This window comes from Plectropomus leopardus, chromosome 12 (assembly GCF_008729295.1).
Source record: "Plectropomus leopardus isolate mb chromosome 12, YSFRI_Pleo_2.0, whole genome shotgun sequence".
In the NCBI taxonomy this organism is placed as follows: Eukaryota; Metazoa; Chordata; class Actinopteri; order Perciformes; family Serranidae; genus Plectropomus; species Plectropomus leopardus.
The window spans coordinates 21,437,998-21,462,782 of NC_056474.1; the positions used below are offsets into that span (position 1 = coordinate 21,437,998).

The 24,785-nt window shown below is 37.6% G+C and overlaps 1 protein-coding gene across 1 annotated transcript; it reads left to right on the top strand.

Moving 5' to 3' along the window:
• Nucleotides 1-785: 785 nt before the first annotated feature.
• On the top strand, nt 786-21,834 carry scp2a (sterol carrier protein 2a). Its single transcript, XM_042497599.1, has 16 exons — nt 786-937; nt 2,287-2,344; nt 2,466-2,537; nt 3,473-3,604; nt 3,834-3,898; nt 4,120-4,246; nt 4,505-4,568; nt 4,671-4,757; nt 4,981-5,131; nt 6,494-6,641; nt 7,724-7,831; nt 10,865-11,018; nt 12,411-12,507; nt 14,747-14,876; nt 19,000-19,079; nt 21,314-21,834. The coding sequence occupies exons 1-16, from the start codon at nt 884-886 to the stop codon at nt 21,407-21,409; spliced, it is 1,623 nt and encodes a 540-aa protein (XP_042353533.1). The 5' UTR covers nt 786-883; the 3' UTR covers nt 21,410-21,834.
• Nucleotides 21,835-24,785: the final 2,951 nt, after the last annotated feature.

Below are 24,785 nucleotides of genomic sequence, written 5' to 3' on the forward strand. Positions count from 1 at the left end.
AATATGAACAGAGTGTGAGCTCTGAATTAGCAAGACAGTTAGACAGTCTGAGTTAATGAGGGTTTAATCTGGTATATTCTTGTTTTCTAAATTATGGAAAAAGTGTTTCTTTTTTTGTTGTTGTTTTTTTTTTGTTAAAGCCAAAAATAAAAAGGGCAGGTTTTTCTTTCCTGTGAAAATTTGAGGTAATCTTGTAAATTCAGAAAAAGAGGGCAATTATGTCAGAATTCTGTCATTATCACGTTTATTACAAAAACAGAGCAGAATTGTTTTTCATATGCATGTATTATGCTTCCATAGAAACATTATGCATGCATATCAGATTATAAGGAGACAAATTCTTAAATGTAATTGACTGATCATGATGAATAAAACAACAGATGAGTGGCTAAAATATTACTCCATATTTTAATTTGCTGAGCTTCTCTAATTCACAGCAGCCATAAGTTATACAACAAATTGTTTAAAAATGCCAAAAAAAAAACCCGAAAAAAAAAAACAAAAACAAAGACTGGCTGGTAAATCATAAATGGAGACATCTCTTGCAGGGTAAGTTACTTCATCCTAGTTCAGTTTGTGGAAAATTAGAAAGATAGCATGCCACAGACGGTATTATTTGCACAAAGTTTATCCAAGCCGAAGCTGACAACAACGCAACAATAATAAAATTATTTAATACGATTTTAAAGAGAACTTTGTCTTTAGGGTAACTCTCTTCAGCATACCCACAGGAGGATGTTTTTTTCCTTACAGAGTGACGCATCTGCTGGCTCATAGACGATCTTTGTTCTGTAGTGAGTTGTCTGTCCTGTCAGTGCTGCTGTCCTCCAGTGTGTCTCTGTTTGTCTCTGTGTTTCTCTGTGTGGACTGAAGGGAAGCGACCATGGCACCTGCAAAGAAGAACAAGGTGTTTGTCATCGGTGTGGGCATGACAAAGGTAATATTATTTAATATTTTATTGTCTCAGTTCGCAAGACGACGTGAACGACATTATGTAAGACTCAGGGTTAGCATAGTTAGCTAACTCCAGATTGTATTGAACATGTTTCCTCTTAAAAAACTCTCTTTTGTTAAAGTTAGCCATTTGGCCACTGTGTGGAGAACTATAATACTTAAAAATGCGGACATTAATAGGGCTCATATTCTGTCAAAAATCCCTTAAGGTCTGTGTTACAACTCTATACGATGTAAACATTAGCTAGCTAAGTTAGCCCAAAGAAGGTAACATGGCATTAGTTTGTATTTTCAATTTATGTTGGTTTTCTTGGTCTGAGTTATATATTCGACCTCCTCGGGTCTGTATCTCATGCCTGAATTGTGAGTCCATAGTTCATGGCCAACAGAGTGACAATCTGTGCTAAGGGTCATCACTCCAGCAGGCTGTAACACCTGAGCTCTTTAGCTAGTTTACAGTCTGAACAAGTTTCAAGACAAGTCTTACGTTTGCACTAACAAATTGCAGGTGAAGCTATAATCCCATCACAATGACATTTTAAGTGGATTTAAGATTGTTCCATTTGCCTCTGTTGTTGTTTTGTTTTCGATAAACTAAAATTATGTGATTTTAGTGCGTGTAAATCGGGCTTCATGATTAGTGCTTAAAGTGGAATAATGCTGTCATTACCAGTTTGTTTATTTGTGTAACTGGAAGAGCCTGATGTCCCCCTCACACTGAATAGCAGACAGGCAATATGTCTCTCCTCTTTTCATGCCTAAATGAGGTTCATGTTTTAAAAGTCCTCCACATGTGCTGTCCACCCCAGAAAAAAATCAACTGCACTAATACTTGTGGAAATTTCATCCTGTTCTTCCCCTGTTTTTTTCTTTCTATTTGATTATATTGGATTTAAATATTTTTGAGGTGTTATTAAAATATCTGTTCTGAGGAGTGTGTTGCCTAAAAGTCAGGAAATAGTTCTACAATGATATATGAAAAAGAAATAGCATCACATCTTCTCATTATGAGAGGGTGGAAGTAGAGAATGTTTGACTATTTTTTTATCCTGATCAAAATGATTCATCAACAGTCAACATAGTTTACTATTATTTTTTTGTCAGTTGACTAATTGTTTCAGCTCTTTTTGCAAGTCAAGTTCATTGGCGCTTGATTTGGGGAACTCTGTTATTTAGCTTTCATCTAATGTGATGGTAACAGTGACAATAAAGTTGAATGTTTATTAATGCAAAGAAAGTGTAATTATGTTCTTGAGAACTCAAAAAACAAATGTGGATGCTGATGTTGATTGACGCTCACCATCTGTCGCACTTTTCTGTATTTTGGTGCAGTTTGATAAGCCTGGAGCCCGAGGTGACTATGATTACCCTGACATGGCCAAGGAAGCAGGTGCATATCTTTAACAGAATATGGATGATGTTCGGTGACTCAAAGATACCATATCTGAATATCTGAATATCTGTCAAATGGATCTTGTTGCATAACACAAAGTGTCTATACTCTGTTTCAGGTGAAAAGGCTCTAACAGATGCAGGAGTCCCATATTCTGCCATTGAACAAGCCTGTGTAGGATATGTCTACGGTAAGATGTAGTTATTAAATGATAACTACAGTGTTTTTCAACCTGGATCCTATTTTCTCATGTTTTATTATTTATTGTCTACGACATGCAGCAAAAAGCTAAGGTTGGAATTGAACCGGCAGTCGCTCTGGCAAGGACATGGCTTTTGTACACTGGGCGCCCGCTCTGCCAGGTGAGCTACTGGGCTCACCTGGCATAAATATGAATTCTATCATGTAAAACACACTTTATTCAAAGTCAACAGAAAATAAATAAAACTCCCAAAATCTCCTTTGTTCGTCCTTCCACTGTCCAACATTCACCAACTCTGGTTTGGTTAAAATAATTGATTCACCCAGTTGTTGCTTCTGTCCTACCTAATAAAGGCAAAATGCCAAAACATAATTAAAAAAAAAAAGAAATCGTACTTGGTCACAGAAAAGTCTATCTCTGTTTTCACACTTGATAATCTGAGCATGTCAGTGGCAAAATAAGCACTTTCAGTGGAGGTACATAAAACGTGTATGTTCGTCGTTACATAGCGGCCTGTTTCACTGCTGTTGGCTGCTGCCCTCTCGCTCAATCCTGAACCAGTTTCAAAATTGTTGTTCCCGTATGTCACAAAAAAAAGGGAAGAGGATCAAGGTTTGAAAAGTATCAAACCTACCTGTTTCTGATACAATGTGACTGTTTTCTACATTATTAGCCTTTTACATGTTGTCAACTCAAATAATGAATAATGTCAACTCTATTTTCTTACATCATTACAATATATGCTCTCAAAACACTCCTGTAATTTTTGCACATACTATATACTCTAAAAGCTTGTATTTTTTTTGTAATTTTAGTTATCTTAGTTAAAATGCATGAAGGAAAAGTCTCTCATATTGGAATTACCTGAGTAAAAAAGTAAAATAAATAAGGAATCACACCTTTTCCCTACCGTATCCCCTCAGGGGACTCCACATGTGGGCAGAGGGCCATTTACCACAGCCTGGGCCTGACTGGGATCCCCATTATCAACGTCAACAACAACTGCTCCACAGGCTCCACCGCTCTCTTCATGGCACGCCAGCTCATTCAGGGAGGTGAGTTGAGTGGGAGGCCTTGAAAGTGATTAAGCAACAAAATCTTTACTGTTAAAAATGAGACTGTAAAGAGCTCACCATGGTTCCAGTAGACTCCAAAAATGACACATTTTCACTTATGATAATATATCTAGAAACTTCTTAAACGACTCCTGCAGATTGAATCCATCTGTTATCTAACTGAAGGTGTAAAAACCAATCTTTGCGCATTTCTCATATCTTGTTGCAGGTCTTGCTGATTGTGTGCTTGCCCTCGGGTTTGAGAGAATGGAGAAGGGCTCTTTATCTGCAAAGGTATGGAACTATATGACGTATGCTGTGTGTTGTTGTAATGGATGTAGAAGAAGTGGACAAAATAAAACTTAACATTATCTATGCTGGTCACCCACTGTGCAATCAGTTAGTTGTAGTTCCCCATACAACCCCACTGAAAGAAATCCAAACTATCCTTTTAACATGTCTTTTTTACTGGGTAAAAATAAGTAAAATGTTTGTAAAAAAATGTCTGTTTCTAGTTTATGGACAGGACTAACCCAATGGACAAACACATGGAGGTGATGATCAATCGCTACGGGATGGTGGCAGCTCCAGCAGCACCACAGATGTTCGGCAACGCTGGCAGGGAGCACATGGAGAAATATGGTACGTGCTGAATGTGTGTGTATTTATTTTATTTTATTTTATTTTATTGAGTTTGGACAGTGCACATTAATCAACATATCAGCAGTAAACATCACTGTAAATATGCTGGAATTAGTGCAATTGCAAAATTTCCTAAGGCAGATACAAAGTCAGCTTACATGGTCCACAATGGGTGGATAGTTGTATCTTGCATTGAGGCCATGATTTTATTATATCACACACATTAAATTTTTGTGTCAATGTTTTGATCTTCTTCAGGCACAAAACCGGAACACTTTGCCAAAATTGCCTGGAAAAACCACAAGCATTCCACCAACAACCCGTAAGACAGCGTTAACTTAAAAAAAAATATTGCTTCAAAATATACTTGAATTTATTTTAATTTAGGTCTGGTGTTTGAATCTGTGTGTCACTATTTATGCAGATATTCCCAGTTCCAGGATGAGTACAGTTTGGAGCAGGTGATGAACTCCAGGAAGGTTTTTGAATACCTCACTCTCCTGCAGTGTTGGTAAGAGCCTCCCTGATTTACAGTCTGTGTCATTTTCTAAAAATACAGTGGTCATCCTGTCTTGAGTGTAACTATGTCACGGCAGAGGCTATCAGGTAGCAGTTATTTCTTGTTGATCAAATTGCATAGAAATTGGTGGTAATTGCTACAGTTCCTAACACCACTGTGTCTATCTGTCCGTTTGTCCGTCCATCCGTCCCCCCGTCCCCGCCTCTCTCGTCAGCCCGACATCAGATGGTGCTGGAGCAGCAGTTTTGGCCAGCGAGGCCTTCGTCAGGAAACACCATCTGGAGAACCAGGCGGTGGAGATTGTGGCCCAAGAGATGGTGACTGACCTCGCTTCCACGTTTGAAGAAAACAGCTGCATTAAGATGGTAAGAAATTTACATCAGCAAAGTGTGTCTCTTTAAAATTCATTTATAGATCTATACTAAACTTTGCATTATAGGAGATGAGAAATGTACCTTCTTTACGATGCAGCCAAGAACAGAGATTTTTGATGGCTGAACTAAAAGAAACTATTTTTGCTTGACAGCCCAGTCACCAGATAAAATGTTGGCATTGTACGTTTATGCAAACTACAAAAACGTTACATTTGCATGTATTATACGTATCATATCAATATTTCTAATGTGACGTATATGAGCTGACTTTTTCACTGGGAGGTGAAGGGGATGGTCGATGGTGTGACATCTAGGCGAGACGCCTGCCAATCTACAGATCACTGTTTGAGACCAACAAACAACAAAACCGGTTGTGATTTAGTAATTGTCATTGCTGTGTTTCCATTACTGTTTAGGCTCGAAAAGTGGGTGTATTCTCACGACCAATTACTGTTTATCCAGCCAGATAAGGCTACCAAAAGCTTCTATTTTTTACTGAGACATTGCTGCTTCTCATATCAGATTGTGCAACCACAACTGTGTATTTGAAGCCAAAGAATGGTCTTTTCCTAAACATAACCAAGATGCAATTCTTTTTATCGCCAAGGAAAAAGAAGGCTTCATTTATGGCACTAAGGAAGTGCGTTTATTATTGGCAATTAAACAGGAGGAGGTGGATAGTGCTTTTGTTTTCCCTGGTAGCTGTTGGTATCTATCCCCAGTTACCAAAGAGTATCAACATGTGGCCTTTGCAGTTACTGTTCACAGTAGTGTTCCAATACATTTCTCTTTCTGTGGTACCATCTTAAATGTAATATAAATATTAGTAATCCCGTAATTTTTCATTCACATGACATAAATGAAGAACACTGCAGGCGTCTTTCTGTTACTTGCTTATCTCTGCCTTCTTGTCCAATTTGAAAGACTCCATTATTTACAGCAAGAGGAGAACATTAAATAATAGCATTTGGCAGCAGAGAAATATAATTAAATTGCATCAATTGCTTTCTGATGGCAATATTATTGAAGTTAATGAACCGAAAATGCCGTAAAAACTAAATGATGCTGACTTCTCTCAGTAAATACAGTCAATGAAAATACTTACATTTCTAAGGGCATCACAATGTGAACACACAATATTCCATTATGAAATGCAGAGCTCTCGATCAGGATAAAATGTTCAGTTTTGTCTTACAGTTCTCAGCTGTGGTATCACCCCTAGTGACAGTCTCAAATGTTTATTGTATTTTTGTTCATGATTTATTGGAACTTGAAAGACTGAAGAATTCATTGCGATATATTCTCTTAACATAGTTCTATTTAATTTTTTTGATTTCTGTTTTGTCTGTTCAGGTGGGATATGACATGTCTCGAACGGCTGCCCAAAAGTGTTATGAAGCGGCAGGTCTGAAGCCGAGTGACGTCGATGTGGTCGAACTGCACGACTGCTTTTCAGCCAATGAGCTCATCACGTATGAGGCTCTGGGACTGTGTCCAGAGGGTGAGGCTGCAGCTCGTAAAACCCGACTTTATCCCCCAGCTATTTCAAAGGCTGGCTGTTTGAGGAGGAATAGATATGATTTCCACTGTGCTTTTTCCAATTTAATTCAAATTTCTACTTTAAGGAGAATACATAGACATGAAATTGGGTGAGGATTAGGAATGTCCATTTTTCCCTCCTATTGATATGAGTAATTTAATATTAAGTATCTGCTGATATTCAAATTACAGGGTTCATATAAGGTGCTTGAGCTGCTTGAAGTACGTGAATTTGACACTCAGAAATTTAAACTCTTGAATATCTTGAAGATCATACATTTTTTAAACTTGATCTGTGAAAGAGTACTTGAACATAATTGAGATGAGAACTGAATGATACGTTATATTAAATAATGTTTTAGGTATTTGTTTTAACCAAAGAAGCAAAGAACACCATACAGGCATGACAGGACTGTTAATGTGGAAACTAAGAGTATTTTCTGGATGAGGGGTTTGGAGCTAGTGAAAAATGGCACCTGTATCAGGCCTGATAGAAAAATCTCATTTTGTTTGATCAGCTTTATTGACAAATCAAATGAGTGACTGCATAGAGAGTTGGAACCAAAAGACTGTTGACCTCAAGAACTTGCTGCTACACAGAAACACTCAACCGTACTTGGTGACTGACGGCTTCATCAGAAATAGATTACTTTTTTAACATAATAAAAATACATCAGACCAACTTTATAGTATATTTATGATTTTGTATTTATTTGTTATTGGATTCCCTTTTTCATACTCCTTTTTTTGTTTGTAAAGCACATTTCAGAAACAAAGACAATTCAAAGGACTCAACACAAGCATAGATATACGAAACAAAACTGATTAAAAGGCAATTGTTCAAAGTTAAGTTAAAAGTAGTTTGCAAAGTTCAGGTCTTACTTGCGGACATGAAGCTGAATGATGAATGATGATTGTTTTAATTTATCATTTTGTAAATTATAAATCACATGTTTTAATAGATGACATGCCACTATATATAACCATACCATGCATAGCATCCTGCAGATTTCACTCTCCTCCTCCTCCTCTCCACCTCAACAGGTAAAGCAGGTGAGCTGATTGACAGAGGGGACAACACATATGGAGGCAAGTTTGTGATCAACCCCAGTGGCGGTCTCATCTCTAAAGGACATCCTCTGGGCGCCACAGGTAAACTGAGCTGCTGACTCTTTTTTTTTTTTTACAATACTTTATTGAACTTTTTTCACATAAACATTGTCAACTATGGTCTTTAAATCACATATCTATCTATTTATGTATCTATCTATCTGTCTATCTATCATCTATATATGTATCTCTCTCAGTATATATAAATAACAGTAAATCACTAAATAGCATAACAATAATAATGATATAATTCAAAATTACATTAAAAAATATACAAAAAAACAAACAAACAAAATAAATTCATATTCCTACATGGATATGCACCATGAGGGGTCTCATGCACATGGTCGGCGATGTATTTTACAATCTGACAATGTACTCCAATTATTCAGAGCCGCTGACCTTTTGATGAAAGCCTCTTGTCATATACTGGAGGTCCATGCACACAATACATATAGTCCTGTAGACAGTGCCAAACAACTTCTACAGTGTCCACTAGGTGGCATGTGTCACATTGTGATGGCCACCTGGATTGTAACTGGGTGAGCCTGCATGTGAGAGGGCAGCAGGTTGTAGCTTTGGCAAACCTCCCCTGTAATCTCTCCACATATTAAACTCTTGAGGGACGAGGCTGAACGAACGGTGCAGCTGACTCACCCAGCCTCTGCAACAGAGAGCCAGTATTTTGTACTACACATACCATTTTTAACTCAAGATAATCCACCAACCTTGTTGTTGGCAGTTTCATGTAGGAACTGTTTTCTCTCTGATGAATAGCACCACAGGCAAGAGGAAAGTTATGTATATTTGATATTAGGTCGAACCGCCCCTTTAAGGAATACTTCAATACTTAAAATGTTGTTTTTTTTCCACACATCTCTATCTCTGTGAAAGGAGAATCAAAAAAGTCAAAATCAAAAAAAATCCAGTTGCCATGCATGGAACTGTACTATTGTGTCCTAAATAGTAATTTTTTTTGTGTGAAAATGTTTGGGAAGTACTGAGCATAAAAGATAAAAAATAGGATGGATAAAAGAGGCTTGGATTATTCTGCAGGAGTTATATTAGAGTTTGTAGATTGATTTTTTAAAAATATTTTTCTGTTGTTAAATGTGCTCCCTGCTTTCTTTAATTCACCTTTTTTTGGATGACTTTTTCAACATGGAGGCATGCAAGTAAAACAGAATTTTCATTACAAGTTTAAGGTAACATGCATAACACACAGATCATTAGATTTGTTACTTTCGGATTTAGATTTCACTTTGATTTATCATCTCTATTGTGTTTAGTTTTCTTTCTCTCTGTGTTTGTTTCCTCATTTCTCCCAATCTCAACCATCACTTTCTGTACCTCATTATTTTTTCATTCATGTCATCAGTCCTTCCTCTCCCTCTGGGTCACTCTCCTGTGCCCCAGTCAGCACTAAGCTGTCTGATCCATGGTGTTGCTCCTAATCTTGGTTGTTACCTCTCCCCTCAGGAACACTGTGAGCACAGACATTGATGGCTAATTCACTGACTCATGCAGGGACCCCATCACAGGGGGTAGTGTGAACAACTTCAGTAGGGTGTCGCATGACATCCAGGCACACTGAAACTACATTGATACGCAGCTTGGCATGTGTTGACTCAGCACGTGCCTTCACTCTTCAGAATTTAAAAGCCTGAAAAGGCTTTTGATCATCAAAAGAGTATTTGTAATCTTCTCTCTGAATTCTCTCGCCTACAGTTTTCCAATTGACATTTACACAAAATTGCACTGATATAAACAAGTCCTCATGGAAACGATTAATAAGAGTGCTGCAGAATGTGAAAGACACACCATGAAGAGGTCTTAACCCTTAAGTCCTTTAGCTTATTGGGATAATGAAGAAATACAAAAGCTCATTAAGCAGATGGGATGAAATACTTAGCTAGCACAGGAGCTGTCCCTGCCAAGATTAGGGAGTTGTCAGATTAGGAGTCAGCTTGTCACCCCTCTCAGTGATGATTTTGTGTTAACACTTGCAGAATGCCTCAGTGTCTTCACCTGGAGGCCGAGACATGTGATAGGATAGCAGCTGGGGCAGCAGCAAAACATATTTTAGCCACCTAAAAAAGAATCAGTACTAGCTTAAGTGTACACTGTATTTAGTATATCCACCACTCTGCCTTGCTGCAGACAGCCCTGTCGATGGCTTCAGTTCACCATCCATGCTCTCGTCAAAGCCAGGCGCCTTTGATAAAAACAGTGATTTCAGCCGGCTGAACAAGGGAGCTGCTGGTTTACTGCTGCCTTGATTGAGGGGTAGTTGAGGGATAGTTCATCTTTTTGACGCCGGCTTGGATGACACACTTACCCATAGTCAGTGTATCACCTATGGAGGATGTCAGTCAGCATGCCCCCAGTTTGGAGAAGGAGGCAGGAGTACTCTCACAGAAGCTAAGCAATGTACAGGTCAGCAACAAAATGTATTTTAGCCACTTACAAAAAGTCCCACCTAAAAAAAGTCAATATCATTTTTAATGGATGCTATATTGAGTATTTTCACTGCTTTACCTTGCTGCTTACAGCCCCTTCCAATGGGAACGCTGTTCACTGCTTCAGTTTCCCATCTTTGCTCTGTTCAAACCCATCAGACTCCATTGACAGAAACATTGGTTTTAGCTTTCTGAACACAGGAGCTGCTGGTCCACTGCTGCCTTAACCAGTTAGTTTGTGTTATTGTGTGACTGGTGAATCCGAACTAAAACTTTTAAACTCCAGAGTCACACAGTAACACAAACAAAATAACCGATTGAGGCGGTGGTATACCAGCAGCTCCTGTGTCCAGTAATGTTATAGGGATGGTTCAGAAGTAGCATGCCGCCACTTCTTTGACTATTGATAAGCGCCTCAGAGGCACGTAGTTTTTGTCTTTCTCACTTTATTCAACATACAGGCCCTCTCTCTGTCATTTTGTGTGTGATGATACATTTTAGGCATTTACTGCTTCATCAGCCATAAATTATTAATGGCAATCTTTACCGCATCCCCCTCTACAAGTCCTGTCACTCTCACCCTCTTTTCTGTCTCTCCCTCCTCATGCTCCGTCAGGTCTGGCCCAGTGTGCAGAGCTCTGCTGGCAGCTCCGAGGGCAGGCTGGCAAGAGGCAGGTCCCCGGGGCAAAAGTGGCTCTGCAGCACAACATTGGCTTGGGAGGAGCTGTGGTCGTCAGCCTCTACAGGCTGGGATTCCCTCAGGAGGCCAGGTGAGGAAGTAGTTGCCAACGCTTTGTACATTTTTCAGTTACAGTGATGTTGACAGTCTGTCAATGTAGTGAGTCCCTGGCGCCCGCAGGGAAATTTGTATATACTGACAAATTGTAGGGTTAAAGTAGTGCTTGATGTTGGTTATTACAATGGTTATATTAATGTATGTTGTGTCTGATAATTGCACAAATGAAATCTCACATCTGACAACTTTATTCAGAAAACCATAAAAGGTATCTCTATAAACAGTCTATGTACAAAACACTATGTAAATGTTACATCGTGAGTTGTAGTATAAAGCGCATCAAAATCTACCCAGTATTAAGTAAATCAAATGTGACATAATTACTTTAATTTTAAATTAGCTACCGTATAAATTTGACAAAACAACATTTTGAGAAATATGCTTATTCTCTTTCATTCTGAGAAGAGTTTTTACATTTTTCTTTCGCTCGTTAACATGATAAACAAAATGGGATCTCGTCTTGTACCAGTTATATACACAGACAGCAGGAAAATGCGTCCGCCAGTGAAAATATTTTTTTTAATGCAGGGGGTCTCCCTGGACTGTAAATACAGCGTCCTTTCACAGCAGATGTTGCAGCCCAGGATTACAGGAATGTCTGTAGTAATAGTCTACATATTGTAAATCCAAATGGAATTGATGAGGGTGAAAATACAAAGTAATTGTCTACATGCTGTCCTTGAGGACATCGGAGCTGGCAGTTGGGTGTCAGATCTGTGCAGAGCACCGGAGCAAAAACACAGACACATCACTGACAATATAACATCCAAAACACAAGTTTCACTCTGTGGTTTCTGTGACATGAGAAATAATTTCAAAAGTACGTACAGTCATGCCACTGTTTCTATGATTTTAAGAGAGATTTTTTGTTCATAATTTAAAATACTTTGATAAATAATACTGCGTTCTTCAGATGCATTGAGAGTGAGTTAATTGTGTTTTTTTCAGTTTTTAATATGTCAGGGATGCAGTATGTGTACCTACAGTATAGTAGCAGCATCACTACAGTCAGATATTTAATCTAGCATGTATTTTATAAGCGATCCAGTCTTGCAGGCTCAAAAGGCAGGCGATTTGCTGCAGACTAAAATGTCAGATGTATAAGGCACAATAGATCTGTTTATATATGCTGCAACCATTAAAGTTCTTCTTCATCTAATTCTTATTATTTGACCATGTGCTGTAGACGCAGAACATTGCTTTATTGAATGTTCCTATTCTGCAACATAACATCTAAACTGAAACTTGCGCAGCCTCACATACAGCATGTGTGAATCGGGGGAAATCTCAGACAGTGTATCTCCTTTTTTCACATCATGTTTACTTTGAATTAGATTTTTCCTGTGTTTTTTTCTTCCTTCCACAGTTCCCACATAGGTGCAGCTCCCACCAGCTCAGCCAGCAGTCTGGAGGGTTTCAAAGCTTACCCTGTCTTCAAAGAGATGGAAAAACGTCTACAGGAGGTAAATAAGCATCCTGTTACTATAAGTCCCCGTCACTCCTCAGTCTAGCTACCCTGTTTTTGATCATCTGGAATTAGTGCTTTTACATCCAATTAAATGTCTGGATGTTTTCTTGGTTACCTTTTCTTCTTTTATGTCTTTTGATTATTACATGTTACAAAAATGCAAACATAGGCCCATTTCAAGTGTTGTCACCAAGAAAAGTAAAAAAAGTTGGGAGTCTATCTGCTTTCCCTCTTACGTGCATTGATATGTGTATGGTCCTGAGACGCTCTATGTACAAAAGCAACATACATAATAAAAAGAAGACAGCAGTTTCAGGGCCATACAGCATACACACTTAAAAGCATAGTGATCCTGACCTTCATAGCCAGCAAGGGTACACTGTTGTGAACATTGTCCATTATTTTGTTAAGGTACAATATGTACTGCTATGATAAAGTAACAACAACAATGAACCATGTAATCTAAAAAGTCTAATCCATGTAACTGGGTTTAGTGTAAACAGAAAACATGGTCGGCAGTGGTAATACATTGTGTGCGAGGCTTATGATTTTGCTTTGACGTATTAGAAGAATTCAGGACCAGTATGTGCGCTACTCTCACTGTTATTGTGGTGCCTTCGTGATTAATGTAGAAACAGTTATTGAAAGGTACGCAAACTTTATCACAAAGAACATTAAGGTTACGCTAGACTATATTTATTTATGTTTGGATGCATGTAGTTTAAAGTGACAGTTCATCACAAATGAAAAAACATAATTTTTCCTCTTTTCTTTTTAAATCAGTATAGGCTGTTTTTGTTACCAATTAATATCAGATTTTTCTAATGTTTCATGAAATTATTTATCATTCTGCTCTCCTTATTATGAACGTCCGAACATCCACCACTAACATTTTAGTCTCATTTTTCTCTTCAAGGAAAATCTCTTTATCTTCTAAATCTTCAGAAATCTCTATATGTGTGTGTGGGTTGTCTGGAAATGTTCCTGATTTTCACCACTGAAAGGAGCTAAAATGTGGATGTTTTCTTAAAATTGGGAGATTGTGTCACCTTAATATTTTACAGATGGGTTTTGGCAGAGGCTTCCCTTTTTGTGTTTGCTTTTCAATCAGACACAAAAGGCACATGATCACTTTGTCCGAGGAAGCAAATACATACTGCCCCCTTCCTCCAGCATGCAATATCACAGAGAATAAATCTAAAGTTTGAAAAGGCATGTTCAGAATATTTTGTAACACAGTCAACATTTACCCTTTGAAACCTGAGCAGATTGGTTTGATTTCTTTCAGAAACATAGGGAAAAGGCAACAAGCAACTTAACAAGAAACTGCCCAGAAAGTAGCAAAAAATGAGTTAGAAAATCACCTGAAAATATGTGGAAAAAGAAGTACAAAACATAAACAGGATAATGACCTTAAAAGGTGCTGAAAAAAGAAAAAAAAAAATATTTCTAATGTTTCTTCACTGTTTTTTCTGTAACACAATTTTAAATATAAAGGTATTATAATTATAAATATAGTTTTCAATACATTTTCCCCTATTTCTATTTAATAAATTTTGACTAGTCCTCCCCTCTTTTTAAAACTTCTTTGAGTTCTTGTCACATTTTTTTTTTTAAACTTTTTTTTTTTAATTATTATTTTATTATCATTATTTATTAAACTGAAGTGCACAGAGTGGGAAGTAGCCATTACTGACAAATCAAATTATAGTTTCTAGTTTTGGATTCTGACCTTAAATTTGGAGTGCGGGACTGGAATGTCTGTTACATTCAAGCCTTCACTAAACAAGCTGACACAATGCTGGTTAAGCCTATCACCGCCAGGGAAAGCTCTCTATATTTTATGTGCACCAGACTTGTGGTGTGGGAGCACTCAGTTTTACATCAACCAGCCTGAGCTAAAGCCAGCAGGAAGAGGGGAGAGATCATGGTGAAGGAGCAAGGATTGTGGCGGAATATACTTAGAAACATCCAAGAAAAGTTTCTTGAGTTTGCAAGATAAAAGAGAAACTTTGCATTTGGAAGAGGACTTCAAGTCAGAAAAAGACTCGAAACAAAGTGCTCCTGGAGGAAGGGGAGGTGCAGCAAGCTCACCTGCAGACAATTCCTCTCACTTTCAGAGGGGGGAGACTTAAAAGTCCACACTCCAGCTATAATTACAAACCCATATGTCTTTGATTCAAAATTTTTAAACCGTTATATGTCAGCTTAAAAGCCTTCTTGACTCCCTGCAGGAAGGAGAGCAGCTTGTCAAGAAAATTGGTGGAGTGTTTGCCTTTAAAGTGAAGGACGGTCCAGGTGGGAAAGAGGCAACTTGGGTCGTGGATGTGAAAAACGGCAAAGGTTCTATCACCAATGACCCAGGTAGGTATCTCAAAGAAGATGTTCAAACTCTGCTTTCAAGGATAAATAGCATTTTTTTTGGTATTTTAGTTGCAGCAGTGTCTTCCACTCCTTGGCCTTATTCTCCATCTCCTGGGTTTTATTTTCTGTTCAGTATGACGTCACTGACAGATAGGGCTGTATTCAGCTCAGAATTATGTCAGCTGAATCAGATTTGCTGGTTTCAAACGAGTAATTGATTAATTTGAGTCTCAACAAGGTTCGGTGGGATGTTCAGGGTGACAGGGATAATTCACATAATATGGTCAACAAGCCAAGTTAGCCGACTGAACTATTGCATGCTAGCTCGATAATGACGGATCAGAAATGTGCAACAGCATTTTTTTTGGCACTAGATATCAAACAAAAGCCAGAGACTCTATTGTATTAAGTATCTGTAAACTGTCAATTCACCACTTCTAAGCAGAAGGCAAAAGAAAACGTTATCTCAGTGCCTGAGCAAAGCGAGAAGTGGAAAGCAAGAAAGGCTCACTCTAAAGCTACATCTGGGGACAGAAACATCCCAGATGTTCAGATATTCTGCACACTGACTGACCAAAAAAAAAAAAGACCACGCAACTTGAAGAATCTCAGTTGCCTGAGGGGCCTCTGACTGTGGATTTTAATCCTTGACTTTCAGGTGGCCTGAACCTACTGAAAGAGCTAAGGGATTCTCAGAAATGTTGCTTTTAGTACACAACATGAGCTTTCTGCGTTACATTCAACAACATTCTTGAACAAATTGCACTCCATGTGCTTTTCTCTTTCTTACAGAGAGCACGCACACCTCTGTGGATCACATCCCTTGCTTGTGATACCAATTGTGGAAGTAAAACATGATTCTAAGAAAAAACAGGCTTGAACAACTTTGTTTGTTTGGCTCTTTCCTTAAAGCTTAGAGGAGAAATTGGTTCGATCTTCAAATATTGATTTATCAATACGTGTTTCAATGCTAATATTCTGCAGTATCAATACACCGGTACCAGCTGCGTTTTCTCACTTTTTCTTATTGTTAATGATTATTACATTTATTCTGCTGTTTTCTGCAGCTTACCACGACAAGAAAAGTTGTTGTGTTATATGTCATGTTATAGCTGTGTTATATTTATCTTTTAAGAATTGTATTCCCTCAATGTCTGTTTTAACTCATATCAAAAATAGTATTAAATATCAGTATTTTTAAGATATTTTGTCAAAGTTACAAAACAGTATTGAGACAAAACTACCTGCAGATAAATCCTGGCTAAAATAGAGAAACCTTAAACCAGAATTTATTGATGGAGAAAGTGAGAAACTCTTCACCTTTTCTTGCAGTGTCGTCAGTTGACAGTATTAAGAAGTCTTGGCAATACAATTAAAAGGTTGAAGTATTATTGTTTTTTGTTCTCCGAATGATTGCGTTGGCTGTCTGGCTTGGTAATAGATAGTTGCAATTCTAGTTAATTATCATTTAAGAAGGAATTAAAGTAGTTGACATTTTAAACACATTTTCAGTTTCAATTTAAAGAGTGATGAAGCTGCTACAATGGAAATCAAAACATGGAACTAATTAAAAACTCACAAAAAAACTCACTAAGCCATTATTTCTGAGGTTACCGTTGCCTCTCCATCTGACTCATTGTTTGGGAAATAGAAAGAAACTTCCAGGGTTATCCTGAGGTGCCCTGTCAACATGCATCCTAGTTTATTTTACCTGTATGTCTAGGGCTGTCATAGGATTAATTTTTAAAATCAGGATTCGTTGCAGAATTTCAATAGTTAATTGTAATTAATCACATTTTTTAAATCATGTTTTCAATTCCATTATTTTACACTACAAAACAGTTATCAAGTCCATATTGACAATGAACGGCAAATCTTACCAGACTGTCTGAAATAGGAATCAAATGTCAGCGAAAAACGGCATTTTTTTGTCCAAAATGCAAAGAAATGTGGCACTTTCCTGTAATCGGAACACCTGTGAGGTAAACTGAAGGTTTAAATTGGACTGCTGTGAGAAACAAATCACGTTTCTCTTGTTAGTTCAAAGACTATTGTGCAATCAAAAATATGTCTGCACTTGACTGCATTGTTCTCCCTCCATCTTAAAGCAATACTTCACCCACAAAAGAACAATTTGTAAATCAATTAGTCATGCCTTGTTACCTTGAAGTTTTGAAGAAAACTTAATCTGGCATGCCTTCATGGAAAAAATGAATATATTAATTTATTGATTAATTGGGGACCACATTGAACAACAGTAAAACTATGTCACGGCATCTGGTCACAAACTGTCACACAACCTGTGCAGTATGATCCACGTCTCATTTATGCAGTCCTGCTGCATGTGCTTCCAGAACACATGCATTTTCATTAAAAAAAAAAACACATTTAGAATTGAAAAATGGCTTTGACGAGAGCATATATAAGCATATTTTTGTGAAAATGCATTTCTTTGGGAAATATTGAGCATACACCTGGTTATTTCTACTCACTGGTTGCATTTAAATACAGTACCTAAAATGTCACGTCTAAGGAATTATCTTCACATTAGCTGAAACTGGAAGTTTCTTAGTCCACTTGAACATTTTAAAAGTTTGTACTTGCAATCACGCATATAATTGCTTCTTTTTAAAAACAATTGTAAATATGTATAATGGGATTAATATGATTATTAATATGATTAAATTCATTTGAAAAGTCCTGTTACTGCCACTTGTGACCATAGCAGTGGGTGCTAGTTCAGAAAGAAGTTGCATAGTCTCACTTTGAAGGGGTTATTATTGAAAAGTTTACAAATAAAGTGTAATATATGTCAATGTGAAAATAATGTGACAATATAAAAGGGGTGGCTCATAGTGATAGACCTACAGACCATTATTACCTGAATCTGCAGCTTCCCTTAACAGGCCTTTACAGAGAGATTTAGTTCATTGTTTAGCTGCCTTGACTACAACATAAATGTACTAATTTTGTTCACTCATGTACCCGTTTTCCACCAAATCAGCTCTGGTTCTTGGACCTGTTCAATTCAGGATTCTTGGAACACTGATGCTTTTTAGCGAAACAGCGCGTTTTCACCTGTTTTGAGCGGAACAATTGTAATCACATCATCATTGGAGTGTGGTGCACAATTCACAACAGAAGTAAACAGTAGTAGCAAGATGACGCATTGTATTAGTATCTTACGAGATTTTGATCTGTTATTACAGATATTTATTTTTGAAAATCAAGCATGCACCGGCTCCTACTGATAAAAAGATGTGGAAGACTTTTACGTGCAAGACTTCGTCCTTTCTTTTCAACCTGCAGAATATAACCTGCCCACTAATGAGGTCACATTTCACACTGTGGTTCAAGAAAAACCTGCTATTTTTTGTTTTAGCCTTGAAAACATTTCTGATTGTCTGAACTAATTAATTTTTGGTGGAAATGGAGTTGTGTTGTTTTCTGCGGCAGTGGGAAGCTGTTTTCAGCAAAACTGTACTTTTCTGTAACTTTTCTGTTCGTACTGATTTTTTTTAAGCTTGTAATGTTCTCTTTTTGTTGAGACTGTGAAAGAGGCATTTATTTAACGCTTTGGAACTGTATGACTGGAAGGATTGTGCAGGTCAACAGGAATTTCACAAGACACACATCACACAGTTTCAGATTTTTATCAGTTTTTACCAGTTGAGGCCTCAGGTGTATTGACAATTTGTCATTGTGCCTGAGGCAGAACTCATGGTCATTTAATGACGATAGGAAAGATTTTATTTGGTTCAACAGGTGCATGGTGGCAGTGAGAAAGCCTTGCAGCACAGCAAGTCCACTTTTCGTTAAATGCTTTCTTAAATGTTGCTTACGTGAAAGAAACAGCATCATGCCTGTTTGCCCCGTACAACATGTTTTTGTACTAATGGAAAGTTTCATCCAAAGGCAAAATGTACTCTGAAGTATTTCTATTTAAAGCACCGTTATAATGGAGACTGACATTTGTTTTTGTAATCTTCTGAGCACATAGAGGATATTTTTTCCTTCACGAGTGCATAATGAACAGCAAATATGCCTCTGCTTCTTTGTGTGTGAATTTATAGTGCTGATGCATATGTTGCGGTAATCTGCTATAATTTTTTTTTTCTTTTAGGCAAAAAGGCCGACTGCACTTTTGCAACGAGTGACGAGGATCTTCTGGATCTGATGACAGGAAAACTGAACCCACAAACCGTAAGTCACTGTGCATTAAGCTAATTCATATGCACTCACATGATGATGGCACATTGTTTACAAAATGATCTGATAAATATGAATAATATAATAATATAGATATAGTCTGTAAGGGTGTAAAGGCATATAAAAGTCATGCTTCGGCTCATACCAGGGTTTAGGACTCATGGTTTGGTGTGAGTTTGGTGCATTGGAAAAAAAAACAATGCATAAGGATCTGTTTTTTTTTTTTGTTTTTAGGGAATTAAGTGTTAGTTGACGGTAGTGCAAATGTCATAGACAGACATAATCCTCTTGCTGTGGACTGAGATAACATTTTACCACCTGGCAACTTTATTGAACTATTTTCATTGTAAAAAAAACAAGAACCAAAACTTTCCTTAAAGGCACAACTGGCTATAAAACTGAAAAGCATCTCTTATGATATTAAAAATACTAAAACACATAGTATAATAAATAAATAAAGAGTGTCTCAATTGGGGATGACCGATAATATCGATATTGGCTTTATAATGAAAAAGCAGAATTGGCCAACATACTGATTTCTTCCAAAATATCAAACCAATAAGTTTAAATTTTTTTTATTTTTATTTTTTTTACAAAGTGAACATGCACAAAACATCACCTCTAAGTTTAAGTATTTTTCTTATTTTGCACAGTGAATGAATATAAAATACACTGAAAAGCATTGTATATATATATTTGTTATCTCCACATGCTGACAGGCCATCAAAATGTTATCCCTTGGCTATTTTCAAATATTCAAAACACCTAAACATTTATCATCCAGGGCAATTAACACATCTGGAATTGGATGCAGCTGGATGAGTGTTAGCATGTTTGATGGTTTTTCATTCACATCCTCTACAACGGTTCAGCATCGCTGACACATTGTCCTCAACTTATAAACAACTCTCTGTCTGTTGCTGTTGGAGCTGAACAGGAACCTGGAAGTGGTGCAGCCATCTCTGGTGCTTCATTTGTGCTCACCATAGTGTGTCTGACTTGCACACAGATCTGCTTATTGTGCTAACCTCAGCATATGTCGCTAACAGCATGCAGCTAGAAGCTTCTGGGGGACAACTTGTGCTTGTGAAATTTGATTCCACATTACATTCTTTAATGTCATAAGGTCCCATGGTGCTCCACCAGAAGGGGCTGGACTTTGCCTCTCTCTGCTTCTATTGTTTAAAGGTTGTGGACCAAACTGCGCACAAAATAAAATCGTCCTCTTGGATCTTGTATGCTTTGATCTGGCTTGCTGTGTCATGGGAAGTCTAGAGGACGAAGTTATTCGTTATGACAATCATTTTCCACACTGGACAAATTGGTCAAATTGTGTTGCTTTCCCAAAAATTGTGTGGATCACATCCAGTCTGAGTTTGAATTTTCTGATGATGCCTGCAGCATGCATTCAGACCTATAAGAAGTCACACTCCAATTCACACAATGTATGGTTTAATCTCTCCCTGCCCTCCATCTGATTTTTTTTTTTACATCTTTACATCATAATAGTCACATTTGTAGATTGTTTGCAGATTGCAAACAAGGTTTTAGAAACGTGGAGAACCTCTGTATATGGCACACAGACCGAGGGGCAGTCTAGCTTACACTAAGATAACTCAAAGCCAGGGGCCTCTATAGTTAGAGGGCAGGAAATAACAGCTGGTGCTAACAGAATAAAAATGTGGAGCATTTTAAAAAAAGAAACAGTTGTAGTAGGTTTCCAAGTGGCACTTCGAGGCTCAAAGCTTTGGTCCTCAGGTGACAGTCCAAAACAATCAAGCAACGATAGCAAAACTAAGATTATTAAACAAGGGAGGAAGGGTAACGTGGAACAGGTGACACTAATCAGAGCAGGTCGGTAATCACACAGGCGGGCAGAGCGTGAAGAATCTGAAACAAGAGACAAAAGGTGAATACCAGAATAAAACAGGAATAACCAGAAAAAGATGTAAAAGATGTAAAAGATGTAACAGAGAGATAAGAGATAAAGCAGTCCTCAGTTAACACAATACATATTTTAGCAATTTATTTTAATGGCTCTCCTAAAAGCATGTTTCCAAAATGTCATTATATTTTGTGATTTTCAAAAAACAGTCAGGTTGTCTGTAGTTTTTTCTTTCAGTGTGTCATAGGTGCATCTGTCAGTCACAAATGTTTTTTAGTAAGTGCAGTTTGATTAAATTAAAAGTGGATTTTTGAATCTTTTCCCTCGTAACTCCTGTCCGCAGGCGTTCTTCAAAGGAAAACTGAAGATCACTGGGAACATGGGCATGGCCATGAAGCTGCAGAACCTCCAGATGACACCGGGCAAGGCCAAGCTGTGAGACTCTGAGCCAGTTCTTTGTCACACTTCACTGGAAAATGTGTTAGAAAACTATTAATTTTGCTAATCAACAAGCTCATGGAACACTTTTCATAAAGTGTTTGATATGCTGCTGCTTTGATATCAGAGCGCACTCACTTGCAGAGTACACACAGAATATTTTAACATCCCGTAATATGTTGTTTAATCTTGTTGACTCATCATCTTTAAGGTTGTCAGATGCTTTCTCGTGTGCAACATCAGTGCAATTTTCAAAAATACACAAACACTTAATGTGCCTCTAATTTCTGTCTAGGAAATTAAGCTTTTGGTTAAAAGCCAATTTTGGCATCAACCATTTTGATAGATCATTTTGTATAATATATACCTCTGTAAATGATAGCAATTATCTAATTTTTCAAAAAATAAATCCTTTACTGACCATGACAACATCTGAAGTCTTTTTTCTTAAATAAATCAATATTTAATATATATATAAAAATATTTAAATATTTATAATATATTTAATATTTGTGTTTGATTTTACATAAATGCAAAGTCCCAATCCACTCAAAAATGTGTTTTCCTTCTTTTAAAGTCCCCAAAAATGTCTGACCTTGACTTCTTTGACTTGTATCTGTGGAAAGTTTGTGACTAATGAGGTGTTTTCACATTCTTCAGTTGAAATTCACCTTGTATTTACATGGAGAAGCTCCCTGATGTTTTTACAGTTTGTGAATAAGGGCATCATACTATTTTTTTTTTTTTTGCACAAATCCTTCATGCAAATTAGATTTAAAAGAAAATACTTGTGCACATAACAGCAGTTACCCATACACCCACACACAATCTGGCCTGTAAACACAGTTCTCCACAAGTTCTCACCAGATAGAATTCAAACAAAAGGATTTTAGTGTTTTTTGGTGTGGCTTTTTTCAGCCTTTGTGCCCTACTTCCCTCTTTCTCCATTTCCCCTCCATTTGTCTATTTATTTTCGAGTTGATCCCGACCTCTCCCGGTTGGCCTCCCCCCCTCCGCCCACCCCGTGCACCTTCTGCCAGATCCAGCCTGCATTCCTAATTGCTCCTATCCGGCCAACTCCCTTTAGCCCACTCCCATCCTGTCCCTCTGCCAGGTGGCCGGCTTGCCAAATGGTGATGCTCAGATGCTGCACAAGCTGCATGGCCGGCCTGCAGCGCTGACCATTAGCAGTGGGCTAATGGCTCTTTGGGAGATATATTAGAACAAAGCGCAGTGCGAAGGGGTGGGATGAGGTGAAGCAGAGTGGTGTTAGCTGAGGATTTTCAAGCTCGGTTTGCCCAAAGTCAACTTCAGAAACTCAGTCTGTGCTTGAGCACAGAGCACAGCAATAACCTCAGCTCAAAGTTTCCCTAAAAAATTAAAGTATATTTTGAACTGCATCCGAATGAGACCCAACAATTCTACAGATTGCTGGCCTTTGGCATATACGTAGTAGATTTGTCGGTTCACGTGTGTCGTGTGGTTTTACCTCCCACCTGTTTGCCAACACACCTGTGTTACATGAGTTTATTAGTTCCACCTGTGTCTGATCACCCTGATCTCCTCGTGTATTTCGCCCCTGTGCCCAGCTTTTCTTTTGTTGCTTTGTCTGTGTTAGTCGTCTGTGCTCTCTGCTGGATTCCCTTCCTGTGTTCCTTGATTACCAGTTTCATCCCGGTTAAATTTTTGTGTTTTTCATTTTTACTTTGTTTTTACTTCACGTCAGTTTTGTCGCCTGCTTGGTTTTGTCTTTTGGGATTAATTCAGTGTCTCTAAAGCTCTTTTAGTGGAATGGTAGTACAGAATAGTCAGTCAGAATCTATAATCAGGGTTCCCACAGTCATGGAAAACCATGGAAAAGTCATGGAGTTTCACAATCTCATTTTCCAGCCCTGGAAAACTCATAGACTTAGTAAAATTACTGAAGTTTTTGGAAAAGGCATGGAAGCTTGATGTGTGTAATGAAATCAGTTGTTAAAGTAATCCTCCATGCATGTGACGTTTTGTCCATGTCATATGTTTTGAATGGTCATGGACATTTTATTATGGGTCTTTGAAAAATCATGGAATAGTTTTAAAATCTTGTCCATGAAAATGTGTGGGAACAGTGTTTAACAAATGAATATGCTTATTCTACATAAACTATATAAATGATAAACTATATAAGAACGATTTAATTAAATAAATATTTTTTGTTTGCTGTGGCAGCTGCAGCATAACACAATGAGCTTCCTCATTTTCCCAACTTTTTCTTGAGTTATTTGCTTTAAAAATGTCACAATTTAACATGACAGAGTAAACTAATGGCTAACTTATCACTAACTTATGGCTCATCAATGGCAGATATACCAGATCAGGTAACTGAGCAAGAGTGTTTCACTGCTCGTGAATTCAGTTTTTATTTGTACGAGGAAGGTTATGTTACCAAATATCAAACATCCAAAAATCACAAATTTTACTCAAGTGGAATTAATAAACTAAGCTGGTTTCCTGTTGCACCCCGTAGCTCCATGTTATTTGACAGGATGTCTGTATCTAAATGTCATATAGCTGTCAAATGCAAATGAAAAAATCATTTTTGCAAAGACTTAGAGCTTAAATGATAGCATGATATATGGCGGTCACATCAATTACCAACATCTGTATTGATCCAGCTTTTCAGAAACATTAACAAAAGAAACTCATTATGTAACCATAACAACCTCACCAATGCTTTGTGCCCTGCTAATGTTTTTTTATAAGTCCATATGTTATTGAGCTATGGCTTTAATGTGAGAGTTAACATGCATCTGCCCCCTTCACAGCATTATTTTTTTTTACTCAATATGGGAGATTTTGAAGAACCATTTGTGCACTTGCACCTAATCCTTTATTGCACCTTCATGTCTTGTATGTCAAACCTCATATTCTCAGACCATTAAAAACTAGAAGGGCACTCACAGAGCGCACCGCAGACCTCTGCCAAGGCTAAATGTCCTCTCTGGCAATGTTAGTGAATTATAAGAAATGATTCAAGTGTCCTCCCCATGATTTATATTTGCTCCAAAATTTAATGGGTTTTTCCTTGGCCCATGGTTCGCCCTTTCACATTGTTTCATGAAATTATTATTTTTTTGCTCCAGTAGTGTTTTTTGTAACCCTGTTAACAAACAGACAAACAAACTGAAAGCATAACCTCCTTGGCGGAAGTAATAACTCCTAAATAGCATCCTATTTGTACATTTTTATATATATTTTTCGTGTCTTGACGTTTTCTTTTTTACAGAGTTGATACATTTTTATTCATTTTGGACTACGGTGAAGTGTTTCTTTTTACAGACACAGTGGCAGCTCTTGAAACATACTAACATGGCGGTAAAATCTACATTTTTTTTTTA